At 41.4% G+C, this 13,447-nt stretch overlaps 1 protein-coding gene across 1 annotated transcript in view; it reads left to right on the top strand.

Moving 5' to 3' along the window:
• Window positions 1–13,447, top strand: part of HHAT (hedgehog acyltransferase) — a 314,228-nt gene that overhangs the window by 17,040 nt on the left and 283,741 nt on the right. The window contains exon 3 of the mRNA XM_049634210.1: window positions 11,653–11,720. Coding sequence (XP_049490167.1) covers window positions 11,653–11,720 — 68 coding nt within the window. The remainder of the gene's footprint in view (window positions 1–11,652; window positions 11,721–13,447) is intronic.

Genomic DNA, 13,447 nt, shown 5'->3' with positions numbered 1-13,447 from the left:
TCCATAAATTGATGTCCGTATTCCAGATTTTGGCCATTCTAGTAAGTGTGTAAGTGGTATCTCATTGTTTTAATTTGCATTTCCCTGATGTAATGTGGAGAATCTTTTCATATGCTTATTGCCATAAGACTGTATATATGTATATACATATACACATACATATATATGTATGTATGTATATATATATATATATATATGGTGAGGTGTTCAGGTCTTTGCCCATTTTTTAATTGGGTTGTTTTCTTTTTGAGTTTTAATAGTTCTTTGTGTATTTTGGATAACATGTCTTTTGCAAATATTTTCTTCCAGTCTGTGGCTTGTCATCTTACTGTCTTGATAGTGTCTTTTACAGAGCAGATACTTTAAATTTTGGTTAAGTCCAGTTTACCAGTTGTTTCTTTCATGCATTGTGTCTTTGGTATCTAAAAAGTAATTCCCATAGCCAAGGTTATCTAGATTTTCTCCTACCTTATCTTCTAAGGATTCAGTAGTGTTTATATTCAGATCTATAATATCCATTTGCTATTATTTTTTGTGAAGAGTGTAAAGTCTGCATCTAGATTCAGTTGTTTTGCATGTGGACATTTAGTTCCAGCATTTGTTGAAAGAATATCTCTTCTCTGTTGTATTACCTTTGCTCCTTGTCAAAGGTCAGTTGACTGTATCTATGTGGGTCTTTTTCTCGGCTTTCTATTCTGTTCCATTCACCTATTTGTCTGTTCTTTCATCAACACCACGGTCTCTTGAGTCATAAGGCTTTGTAATAAGTCTTGAATTTGGGGGGGCACCTGCTGGCTCAGTCTGACTTTGGCTCAGGTCATGATCTCACAGTCTGTGAGTTTGAGCCCTGTGTCGGGCTCTGTGCTGACAGCTCAGAGCCTGGAGCCTGCTTCAAATTCTGTGTCTCCCTCTCTCTCTGCTCCTCCCCCACTTGTGCTCTCTCTCTCTCTCATAAATAAATAAACATTGAGAAAAAATTAGACTAAGTATTCTTTAAAAAAAAATAAGTCTTGAATTTGGGTGATATTAGTCCTCTCACTTTGTTCTTGTCCTTCAATATTGTGTCGGCCATTCTGGATCTTTTGCCTCTCCATATAAACTTTAGAATCATGTTGTCATTATCCACAAGAGAGCTTCCTGGGATTTTGGTTTGGATTGCATGGACTCTATAGATGAAGTTGAGTAAGACTGACCTCTTAACAATATCCATGAACATGGAATAGCTCTCAGTTTGTCTTTTTAGTTTTTTTATTTCTTTTATCAGAGTTTTCTAGTTCTCCTAACATATAACTTGTATGTATTTTGTTAGATTTATACCTAGATATTTCACTTTTTTGGTGTGCTAATGTAAATGGTATTGTTCTCAGTTTTAAATTTCACTTGTTTGTTTCTCATCTGTAGGAAAGCAACTGACTTTTGCGTATTTATTTTGTATCCTGCAACCTTGCTATAATTGCTTATAGTTCCAGGAGTTTTTTGTTTTTTGTTTTTTTTTTTTTTTTGTAGATTCTTTGGATTTTCTACATAGATATTCATATTATCTGCATACAAAGACAGTTTTATTTCTTCCTTTCCATGTTGTATACCTTATTTCATTTTCTTAGTGCACTAGGTAGGACTGCCATTATGATATTAAAAAGGAATGGTGAGAGAGGACACTTTTGCCTTTTTTCTGATCTTAGAAAGCTTTCTGACCATTAAGTATGATGTTTACTGTATGTTTTTTGTAGATGTTCTTTATCCAGTTGAGGAAGTTCCCTTCTATCTCTAGTTTGCTGAGAGTTTTTAATCATAAATGAGTGTTGGATTTTGTCAAATGCTTTTTGTGCATCTATTGATATGATCATGTGGTTTTTCTTTTTTGTCTTATTGATGTTATGGATTACACTAATTCATTTTTGTGGTCTGTGAGACTTTGTTTTTAGCAAACCTCACCTGGACTCAGCAGGGCAGGTCTGCTCTGTGTTAGCTGGGGCTGCAGGCATCTGGTGGCTCACTCACATGGCTGGCCAAGACCTCAGCGGGCGGCTGTCAGCTAGCATGCAGAGGTTCTGTCTGCATGGCTCTCCACATGGCTTACATTTCTCCTAACAGTGCAGCTGGGTTCAAGAGGGAGTACTGCAAGTGCCCAAAAGCAGAAGCTACGGATCTCTTGAAGCTCAGCCTCGGAAGTTGTACAGCTCACCTCTACCTCATTTATTGGTCAAAACAAACCACAGCACAGTCCAGATTCAGGGGGAGGAAAGACTATACCTCCATATGGCTGGGGCAGCACGCCTGTGCATGGAATGTATGGCGGTCATCTTTGGAGTCTCTTTACCACAATGGGTGTTGTACTTCTTTACCCAGATGAGGATGCAGAGGCTGAAAAATGTAATTTATCCAAGGTAACATGTCTAATAAGTTCCAATGGAACTGGGTTTAAACTCCAATGTGTCCAACTCTAGCCCCAATATTTTAGCCTATTCTGCCTCTCCTATTTATTGATAATTTAATTCCTAAAGCACCTTGCTTTAAAAGAGGAAGCTCTTCTGTCTATTCTATTAAATTTTAAAATTGTATCCCACTGGAATAAAATTTTCCCTTTCTGTGTCATGGGAGCTGCTGGGATCGGGGTGGAGGGAATCCTTCTGTGGATAGCACAAAGCTTTTCTACACCTCAGCTGACCCAGAGGTGGTCATGCTGTTTGACTTACTGTTTGTCTTACTGTCTAATTTGGGGAAAAGTGCTGTTTACCCACACGGTAGAAGTAGGTCACTGGGAAAACTGTCTTCTGTAAACTTTTTTGGGACATTTGTATCTGGAGCAAATATAGTGCCTAGAACATATTACAGGCTCAAAACTTACCCGTTAAGTGAAATGCCACCAGTGGGCATCTGCACGGCTGCTTTCTCTGGGCATAGAGCAGGCATCCTGTTCACTGCGCTCTGTCTGTGGAAGCACGGTTGCCAGGCCATTAGGGACAGCAGACTGATTTTAATGGCCTTAGTCAAATGGAATCTTTTGGTAAATTCACAGCAGGGACTGAACAGAGCACCCCTTCTTCCTCCCGACTCTACCAGGCGTAGAGCATCTCCAAGTCATCTGGAAATACGTGGGGTGGGGTGGTGGTGATCTGCTATGCTTGGTGACCTCTCCCCTGGCGCTCGACAACGTTGTGGCTAATCCAGACCTACTGCGTTAAGTTTATGCCCTCGTGGTTCAGTAGATGTAGGACACTTTTATGTCTCTCTGCATACACTTAACATGAAGAAAGAGGAGATTATGCCATGTGGTAGCTCTGTTAACGCTTACACCTAAAAGAGGGCCGTATATTGTTGTTTTCATGTCAGTCTGGTGTAATTCTTGACATGAAAACAGTTGAATTATCTGTGAAAACCTGAATGCTGTGAGGTCACCTGGGAAAACATCTGGGAAGGGAAGTCTTAGACTCCTGTTTCAATTTATTTATTGGTTTATGTTCAAATTTATTTCTTCTTGGACCTATTTTGACATTTTGTAGCTTTCTGAGGATCTATACATTTATGTGGGTTTTCAGTTTGGTTAGTGTATTGTTCGTAATACTCGTATTTAAAATAGTTTGTTTCTGTGGTTTGCTTTTCTCTCTTATTGTGTATTTTGTTTTACATCTTCTCCTTCACTGTCTCCCTAATTTCCTCCCTTGTTTGTCTTTTCATCCCTCCTTCCCTCCCTTCCTCCTAGTTTTTTGCTTTGATCAGCTGTGCCAGAGAGCTTATGAATCTTTTCAGCTTGTGGCTTTATTAGATTTTCTCAGTTGTTTCCTTTTTTTTTTTTTTCTTGGTTCATTGATTTCTTTTTTAGTTTTTAATTTTTTTAAATGTTTATTTTTGAGAGAGAGCGAGGGAGCAGGGGAGGGGCCGAGAGAGAGGGAGACACAGAATCCAAAGCAGGCTCCGGGCTCTGAACTGTCAGCACAGAGCCCGATGTGGAGCTCGAACTCACGAACTGTGAGATCATGACCTGAGCTGAAGTTGGATGCTTAACTGACTGAGGCTCCCAGGTGCCCCAGTTCATTGATTTCTGCTTTTATTTCCTTCCTTATTGTTTCTTTGGGTTTGCTCTCTTCCGTTATGTTCCAACTGTATGAGTTGAATGGTTATTTTATAAGGAATCTCTTTGTATTGTTGTATTGTACCTGATAGCTTTTCTCAGAAGCATTTCTGGAAGAAGGATTTCCAGAGGAGTCATAGAGTCAAACTGCATGAATATTTTTAAGGTTTTAGACAGATTTCCCCTTCTCCAGGAAGGTTGTGCCAGTAATACTTCTTTTGGAAAACATCTCTCTTCTTGTATTTCAGCAACTTGAGCTTTCTTCTTTAACCCATCTCCTATGTATCTGGTATATCATATGAAGGGGAAAAAATTAAAATTTTCCCAAATAGATAACCAAACACAATTAACTCTTTCTATATTGAATTATGATGCAGTCTTGATCATTGTTTAATATTTTTTTCTTTAAATGTTTATTTTTGAGAGAGCAAGCACGCGCTGGCTGTGAGCGAGCTAGGGAGGGGCAGAGAGAGGGAGACACGGAATCCCCAGCAGGCTCCATGCTGTCAGCACAGAGCCCAGTGTGGGTCTTGACCTCACAAACTGTGAGATCATGACCTGAGCCTAAATCAGGAATCAGGCACTTAACCGACTGAGCCACCCAGGCGGCCCAATCATTGCTAAATTCTTACATATACCCCAGATTGTTTGAGGGGTGGGCATGTCTTCTCTGTTTCATTGATTTCTCAATCAGTTCACACATCATTAACTGCACGGTTTTAATTAAAAATGCTTTATAAAATATTTGAGTATCTGATAGAGTAAGTTACTATTCATCCTTCTTCATTTCCACACTTAGCTATTCTTACTGGTTTATTCTTCTTGTATACATATTTGAAACTATTCTAAAAAAAAATCTCAACAGGATTTTCATTAGAATTACAGTAAGCCTAGAAATTAATTTGTAAATAATTAACATTCTTATAATATTGTACTTTTTCACCCAGGGATATGGTATTTTTTCTTTGTGCATTCAAGGTCTATTGTTTCCCTCAATAAAGTTTCCTGGCCTTCTTCATAATAGGTCCTGCAAAAATTTCTATTCAGAGTCTTTCTTTCTTTTTTTTCCTTTTATGATTGGGAAATTTTCCTATTGTATTTCCTGTAACTTGTAGCTAATTATTTCTGGTCTAAAGGTATTTATTTTGATTTGTGTATGTTATATTCCAACAGTTTATTGAATTCTCTTAATGTCCCATTAACTTATCTTTGATTTTTCCTGATTTTTGTGTTTAGACAATATCATCCACAGCTGATACTAATGGTTTTGTTTCTTCTGTTATTGTTTAGCCGGGACTTTTAGAACAATGTAGTAGTTGAGAAAGAATGCTATTTTTAATTCTAACTTAAAAAAAATTAAGTTTATTTATTTATTTTTAACGTTTATTTATTTTTGAGACAGAGACAGAGCATGAACGGGGGAGGGTCAGAGAGAGGGAGACACAGAATCTGAAACAGGCTCCAGGCTCTGAGCTGTCAGCACAGAGCCTGACGTGGTGCTTGAACTCACTGACTGCGAGATCATGACCTGAGCCGAAGTTGGCCGCTTAACCGACTGAGCCACCCAGGCGCCCCTAAGTTTATTTATTTTTGACAAAGTATGAGCATGAGCTGCGGAGGGGCAGAGAGAGAGAGAGAGGAGACGACACAGAATCCGAAGCAGGCTCCAGGCTTCAAGCTGTCAGCACAGAGCCTGACGCGGGGCTCGAACTCATGAACTGTGAGATCATGACCTGGGCTGAAGTCAGAGCTTAACTGACTGAGCCACCCAGGTGACCCAATTTTTAATTCTAACTTTAATGGAAATCCCTCTATAGTTTTTACCATTACTGAAAAATTGAGTAAGTTTTGCTTTTTTTTTTTTTTAAATCATGCTAATGAATCTGGTTAGCCCCCTTTACTAAATTTTTAAAATTAGCAATAAATGTTGAATTCATTTTTAAAGCAACTATACAGATGATTGCGTAGTTTTCCCTTTTCAAGCTGTTGACATGATATTTTAAAGAAATAAATTTTGCAGTCTAGTTTATATGGATTCCTACATCAAACCTTTGACCGTGGTATTTTCAAATACATTCCTTGTTTCCAAGTTTTTTTCTTTTAGTTAATTTCTAAGTGAGATTCGTTGGCCTGTGGTTTTATTTTCCACTTAATCAGATTTCAGTATTAGCATTCTGTTAACTTTATAATAGGAATGGAGAAACTTTTCATTTTCTGTCATGTTATGGAACTGTTTAAATAGTGTGCGAAATGTCAGCATCAAAGTTTGATATTCTTCACTTGTAAGTTTGTCTGGGCATGGGGTCTCTGGAAATAGATAGATTCACTGAAAACTTCAGTATCTTTCAGTTATTTCAGGTTATATTTAGGTTTTCTGAAGTCAGTTCGAGTAATTTATACTTTTCTTTCCTCTCTGATTTTATTTTTAAGTAATCTCTATACCCAACATGGGGCTCAAACTCACACGCCTGAGATCAAGAGTCATGTTCTCTGCCTACTGAGCCAGCAAGGCACCCTATATTTTTCCATTTCATTGAAATTTTCAAATGTATTAATATCCAGTTGTAGGTCATATAATGTTTTTGTTTTTAATTTTTTAAAAAAATTTTTTATTAAAAAAAATTTTTTTTTTAACATTTATTATTGAGAGACAGAGGGAGACAGAGCATGAGCAGGGGAGGGGCAGAGAGAGGGGGAGACACAGAATCCGAAGCAGGCTCCAGGCTCCAGGCTCCAAGCTGTCAGCACAGAGCCCGATGTGGGGCTCGAACTCATGAACCATGAGATTATGACCTGAGCCAAAGTTGGACACTTAACCAACTGAGCCACCCAGGTGCCCCATGTCATACAATGTTTTGAAACGTACATGTCTCATTTTTTTTTTTTTTCCTGCTTTAGGGAATTTACAAAGGTTTTGTCTATTCAGCGTATTTGTTTGCTCTCTCAAAATACAATCTCTTGGGTTTATTTATAAATTCTACCACTTTTTTCCTGTGACGATTATTCTGTAATGAACAGTAGGCTACCCTAGATCCTTTTGGCTTTACAGAGCCCAGGCTTAGCTGTTATGCTGTGCTCTCTGCCTGAAAAGTTGGATATTAGGATTAGTTGGATATTAAACAGAATGGTGTTTTCCATAAATTGGCATTTCCATTTCACAGACATTTTATTTTTGTTTTTAAAAATCTTCAGTGAGCCGAGGTTAATGTTTCTCTAAATAAACTCCATGGCACCAGGAAGCCCTGATATTTAAGCAAACATGCAACAAAGGATTTGAGTTGCCACATCAAATTTCTTTGTTTATATACTAGTTGTTCTTAAAGTGGGATACAACTGTAGTTGAGCATTTTCACCTTCTACCTGTTTATTCCTAAACTCACCTGTGCTTCTCACTTACCCCTAGTCTTTGTTTATGAGGAAAGGATATAGCAGCACGTTTAGAGATTCTTTGTCATGTTCATACAACACACTAACTTCTCATGAGGGATGGGCTTTGTCATCAGGAGAAAAGTTATCCTCCCTGCTTTTGTGACTAGAGGAATTTGGTTGCAAGACGAACCGGCAACTCTGGAGGGCCCAGTTCTGGGAGGGGAAATGGGGGGGGCGTCCACTGGTCCTGTTTTCCAACAGGTGGCCTTGCCCTTATAACCGTGGAAGGGGCCACCGGGGACCCTTTAGTCAACAGGTCTTTTGTGAAAGGACCCAAATGCATAGCCCCTGGGGGAGCCAAGAAGTGGACAGCCTATCTTCGTGGCTAGCATCAGTAGTGTGGTGTCACAGCTCAGGCTCCTAGTGATCTGTTTGGCAATGCTTCATGTTCGAGTTGACCCTCTTTCCCCTATCACCTGTGGCCAGGGTCATAGGAAACATTTGAGTTCCGGCTTTCCTACTCGGAATCTAAGCTTCCTGGCCTATCCTCTCAGGCTTGTCTGGCCTTCTCCTCCATTGTGGACCCTGGCCCTCAAAGGAGGGGAGTGTCGGCTTCCAGAGAGGCTACTTTCTGAACACCTGCAGTAAACTTCTTACGGTGACTTGAGACAGGGCCTGGGCTGGAGGGCATTTGAAGGCAACCCTCAGTGTTGGACTCCATAGCTCCTCACTCGTCCAGCCGGGGCTCCCTGTTGTGTCAACACAAGAGAAATGCAGGAGTTTATGGCTTCCTCTTTGCTGGAGTGTTCCATCTCAGTCCCGGGCTGCTTCCTCCTTTCTTGGAGCCCTAAGGATTTCCATGCAAGTCGCGCCCCTGGTGGCCTGACTTCTTTCAGGTGAGTAGCAGATGAGCAGCCCTATTAGATTTGAAGGCTGTTTATGTTATATATTGCTTTGCATCCTATTTACATATTTGATTTGCTTTTGCTTGGGCTATTTCCAAATCAAGTTTTCATTCCCTTAGTGGGAATTGGGAGAAGGGAGGAGAGGGCCTCCCATTTCTCAGGAGTTGTCCTGGAAAAACCAGCACTTTGCCATCCTTCTCTATATTTCATATGAATGTTTGAGAGGTGCTTACCATTAAATTCTCTTATCTTGAGAAGCCCATCTTTTCTGCTCCCTTTCTCCACTCATTTACTTACTGCCACAGTCTGCTGTACCCAGCGGCTTCCTAGAGAAATAAAGAATCAGTAGGAGCTGATTGGAATTTTTCAAATGCATAGAAACAGCAGGACATGTTAAGCCATGATTGGGTGTGCTGGTCCCTGGCAGTGGCTGGTGTCATACGAGGGTGTGTGTGTGTGTGTGTGTGTGTTTCCCCCTCTTCCTGATTATTGCCCTCTAATTACCCCCACCCTACCCCAGAAATGGTTTCCTATCATAATGTTGAGGGTGAAAAGGGTAGGTTAGTTAGTGCTTTTAAGTAAATGGTTTACCACCACAGCTCATTGGCATCGATTAAAATGCAAATCCTCTCACTCAGTAGGTAGAATGGGACTTTGATGTATCCTTTTGTTGGGTGGTGGTTGGAGTGGGGAGAATCAACAGCTGATTTAGTAATGAGGGCTCATCAGCAGAAATTGCTTCATTTCTATGCTCTCAGGCAGTTTTGTGGAGCGCGGAATTTTGGGAGATAGAACCAGGGCACCTCGAAGAAAGAGCTGGCTCTGCCCGACAGGCCTGTGTGGTGTGGAGAGAAATGCTCAGGCAGGGAAGGCCTCTCTCCATTTGCAGCGTCCTTTTGCTTGAGTGTGTGTGAGGTATGATGAAATCTCTTGCCTCTAGTATGGGAATATGGGATCCCTACCTGGAGGGTCTCGTTGGAGAGGTTCTGAAGGCTGAAGCTCTTCAGGAAGGATTTCCCGCTACACGTTTTCAGCGGCCATTCTCTTCTCTCAACCAAGTTACATAGCAGCACATTGTCAACTAACTTAAGATGGTTTGGAGGCAGTGATTTCCAAAGGGGTTGCGAATGTATTTGTGTGTGTGTGTGTGTGTGTGTGTGTGTGTGTGTGTGTAGAAATCAGACGAGGGTGAATTGTAGAAATTCTCTAAACCTGAGAGAGGATTTTTGGTGGAGAGCTGTGCTGTCCAATACTGTAGCCATTAGCCATACAAGCACTCAAAATGTGACCGTTTCCAATTGAGATGTACTGTAAGGATAACATGTATATTGGACTTTGAAGAATTAGAAAAAGGAATGTAAAATGACTCATCCATAATTGTTTAATACTGATTCCATGTTGAGATAAATAAAATATGCTAAAATTAATTTCATCTTTTTATATTTTGTATGACGGTGTCTCCTATAGTATTTCAGTTGGTCAGTAGGAATTCTATCTGTGTAGGATTCCTTTTTCCCACTAGAGGGAGCTCTGTTCCAGTTTCAAGAAGTCTGATGCTTTAGCCTGTAAAATTTCACTGCTTCTGCGTTGTACTCTTAAAAAAGAAGAAAAAAAAAAAAGCAGGTTTCTGCTTTGTTTCAGTTCTGCACAATTCTGATGTTTCTGGAGGTTGCTCTTTGTATGTTAGTGAAGCCAAAACAGAAGAGGCCAGAGGCCTAGAGGTTTTCTACCCTTTTTATGTTAATGAATTTTAGGAGGTTCCTGTTACTTTTATTTCTTTGTTGGATTGCATAATGTTCTGTTTGTTTGTGGGCTCTTCCCTGGGACTTGAGTCTGTGCACAGTTCACACACACACACCGTGATGTGTGTACAGCAGTAACAGAAAGGACCAGAGCCCTGCTTCAATCCCACATCTCCCCAGCACCTCTTGGACCACTCAGGATACAGTGTGAATGTGTCCTCGAGTTGTGCCCTGGGGCACCCTGGGCCAGTGCTTACCACCCCTCATTTTTCTGTTGTTCCTGGAGGCAGTATTGCCTGTGGTTGGAGGGTCGGGCTGCTGTTTGCCTCTAGTGTGTGTGAATCTGCCCCTGGATCCTACTGTGAAACCAGCATCATTTCGTGATTATTTTTTAATGACTGCACACTCACTTGGTTTTCCTGTAATCTTTCTGGGTAGTTCCTTTTTGGTTCTTCTGTGGCTTTTGTAGGGTGTTGGTCTGATGAGCATTGGTTTTCCCTGGTCTATGCACTCTGTGCCTTTTGGGGGCGATCTCAGCCATTCTGGTGGCTTCATCACCCTTATGCTGAGGACTCCTCAGTCCTCATCTCCAACTTAGGGTACTCGTGAGCTCCATTCATACCCATCGGGCTACCTACTGGACGTCGTACAGACACCTTAACATTCCTCACTTCCTTACATGGTATTCATCAGCACTGTTGTAATTTATCATTATTGGTTCGTCTCTCTTCCCTGGGGTACCATGAACCCCAGGAGGGCAAAGGCCATGCCAGTCTTGTTTTGCTTCATTCCTGATATATATTAAATGTGGGCCTGGTTATTGTACACCGTTAAGAAGTATTTGAATGAATATTTTGTTATACTTTCTGTTTTAAACCAACTGTATGCTTATACTTACTACCATTATATGATTCCATTTTATAATCTTGTTAGCATTATGTCCATATCATGGAGCTGTGATCATCATTTTGTGGTGTGATCTGTTTAAGATAATTTTTCACCAGCTATACAAGTGAGGCATTTTTGCTAATTCCTCCCTTGGTTCCTGGTGCTGGAAGCTTTCTCTCTTGATCACTCTCCATTTGTGACCTTTATTACAAGTTGAAGGGGACATTTCTGTCAGCCCCACTACGTACGTAGTTCCAGGAACTTGGTCACAGAAGGCTGGCGCGGCGGGTCAAGGTGTGTGACCCGTTTCCATGCCTGTAGCTGAGACCACCGGCAGCTTTTCCAGGAAGCACACTTTCTCTTCATGTGTCTCCTTTTTTTTTTTTTTTTTTTTCAACGTTTTTTATTTATTTTTGGGACAGAGAGAGACAGAGCATGAACGGGGGAGGGGCAGAGAGAGAGGGAGACACAGAATCGGAAACAGGCTCCAGGCTCCGAGCCATCAGCCCAGAGCCTGACGCGGGGCTCGAACTCACGGACGGCGAGATCGTGACCTGGCTGAAGTCGGACGCTTAACCGACTGCGCCACCCAGGCGCCCCTCATGCGTCTCCTTTTAAACCAACCCAGTTTTATTTAGATTCGTGACTAATGAAACACTGTTTTTCTTCTTGTCAGAACATGAAGAGGAACTGGACCGACAGTTTGACCTGGAGGCCGGCACTTTATTTGGAGGATTTAAGAAGGTACTTAAGTGGGTAAATGATAAAGCTTCTCAATTTTCAAACCTCGTTTCAGTATTTTGCATCACTTTTGTATTTGGCCAGTGATGAGCTGTGTCTTTGTCTTTCTGAGAGCTTTGATAGATTTTTTAAATGATATAAAAACATTGCTTTTTTATTTTTTGCCGTGGGTGGTGTGCCAGATGTATTCGAAGTTCCGTCAGTGTTTGTGGGCTGGCTTGGGATATAAAAGGATGCATTCCAAGTTCCGAACACCCGACTTACAAATGAACTTTTGGAAGACAACTCGTTTCCAAACTGGGCACTGCCTGTGCTGATAGTTTTCTGCTGTGAGAGTTGCAGGTCTTGCTTAGAATTGTAGCAATTTATTCAATTTCCATTTTGATTTTCTAGGGTAATCTGTCCCTTCTTTCCAGCTCTGGCTTTGTATGGAGCCACTCTATTAGATGGAAGGCCTATGTTTTTCTGGGACTGGGAAGAATGTCCTGCCTCGTGTGGGGCACCATTCCTGGCTTTTTGTTCTACTCACCCGAAGTTCCCATGAAAAGTTGGGTGTAAATTGAGTTTTCATTCACTGCATCCATTTGTAAATGTTTCTGATTTAAATAAGCCTTTTTAGGGACCCCTGAGTGGCTCAGTCCCCTAAGGGTCGGGCTCTTGATTTTAGCTCAGGTCAAGATCTGACAGTTGTGAGATAGGACCCCATGTTGGGCTCCATGTGGAGCCAGCTTAAGATTCTCTATTTCCCTCTGCACATGCTCACTCATGTTCTGTTTCTCTGTCTCTCAAAAAAAAAAAAAAAAAAAAAAAGCCCTTTTAGGATATTAGTAAGACTGTAAAGTGGATGGTGTCATGCTCACTTCAGAGATGAAGAAATATGGGAAACTTCTGCCATGGTGGAATTTGAGATGTAGCAGGAGGTAGCCCTTGTGAGCTTTAAGATCCACTCTTTAGGAATATTCCCCTATTGGATCTTTTACAACAACAAAAAAATGGTGATCTCCTCTTTTTTTTTTCCTTCCCTCTTAGAGTTACAATTCAGGCGTTTCAGACAATACCGAATTGTTTGCCAGGGGCAAAAATAAACAAACCCATTGTAGACTAAGAGACCTTCAGCTCTTGAGAAGTGATTGGGAGGCAGCGTGCGCAGCTGAACTGAGAGTCAGGCCCCAGCGTGTTCTGGAGCTACCGCAGATTTCATTGTCAAGGGGCAGGCTCAGTCCTGCTGTGTGTGCCACTTCCAGACAAAGGGGCTTTGTCTTTGCTGACTTCCCAGCTCCTGTTGCCACTCCTTCAAGTCCAGCTGCTTGACTCCCTGCCAAGGCCACGGAGTCTGGGGGAGATGACCTTTGCTAAGGATTCTCCATGACAGACCACTCCCCCATAGCAGGGCTGGGGGAGGCGTGGGTGTCAACTTGCAGCACAACCCTGCCTTCCTGGAAAAGTGCACAAGGCACAGATGCATGCCCTTGGAGCTCCAAGGACTCCGTCTTTTTCCACTCTGAAAAATCTGTCCATCCCTCTGTTTATCTGACCATCCATCCATTTATCTGGTGCTATTGAGCACTTCTTGTTGTCCTCATCTTTCTGTGTCTCATCCCTTGCAAATGGGTAGTTTGGAGTCTTAGAATTTAGAGGGAAGACAGAGAGTTCTGGTGGATCGTCAACGGATGAGGGAAATTGACACTATGATCTTGGTGAAGATCATAAAACAGACCCAGAGGCCAAAT

The sequence above is a fragment of the Panthera uncia genome, chromosome F1 (genome assembly GCF_023721935.1).
Source record: "Panthera uncia isolate 11264 chromosome F1, Puncia_PCG_1.0, whole genome shotgun sequence".
Classification (NCBI taxonomy): Eukaryota; Metazoa; Chordata; class Mammalia; order Carnivora; family Felidae; genus Panthera; species Panthera uncia.
This window is presented reverse-complemented; position numbering and strand designations above follow the sequence as displayed.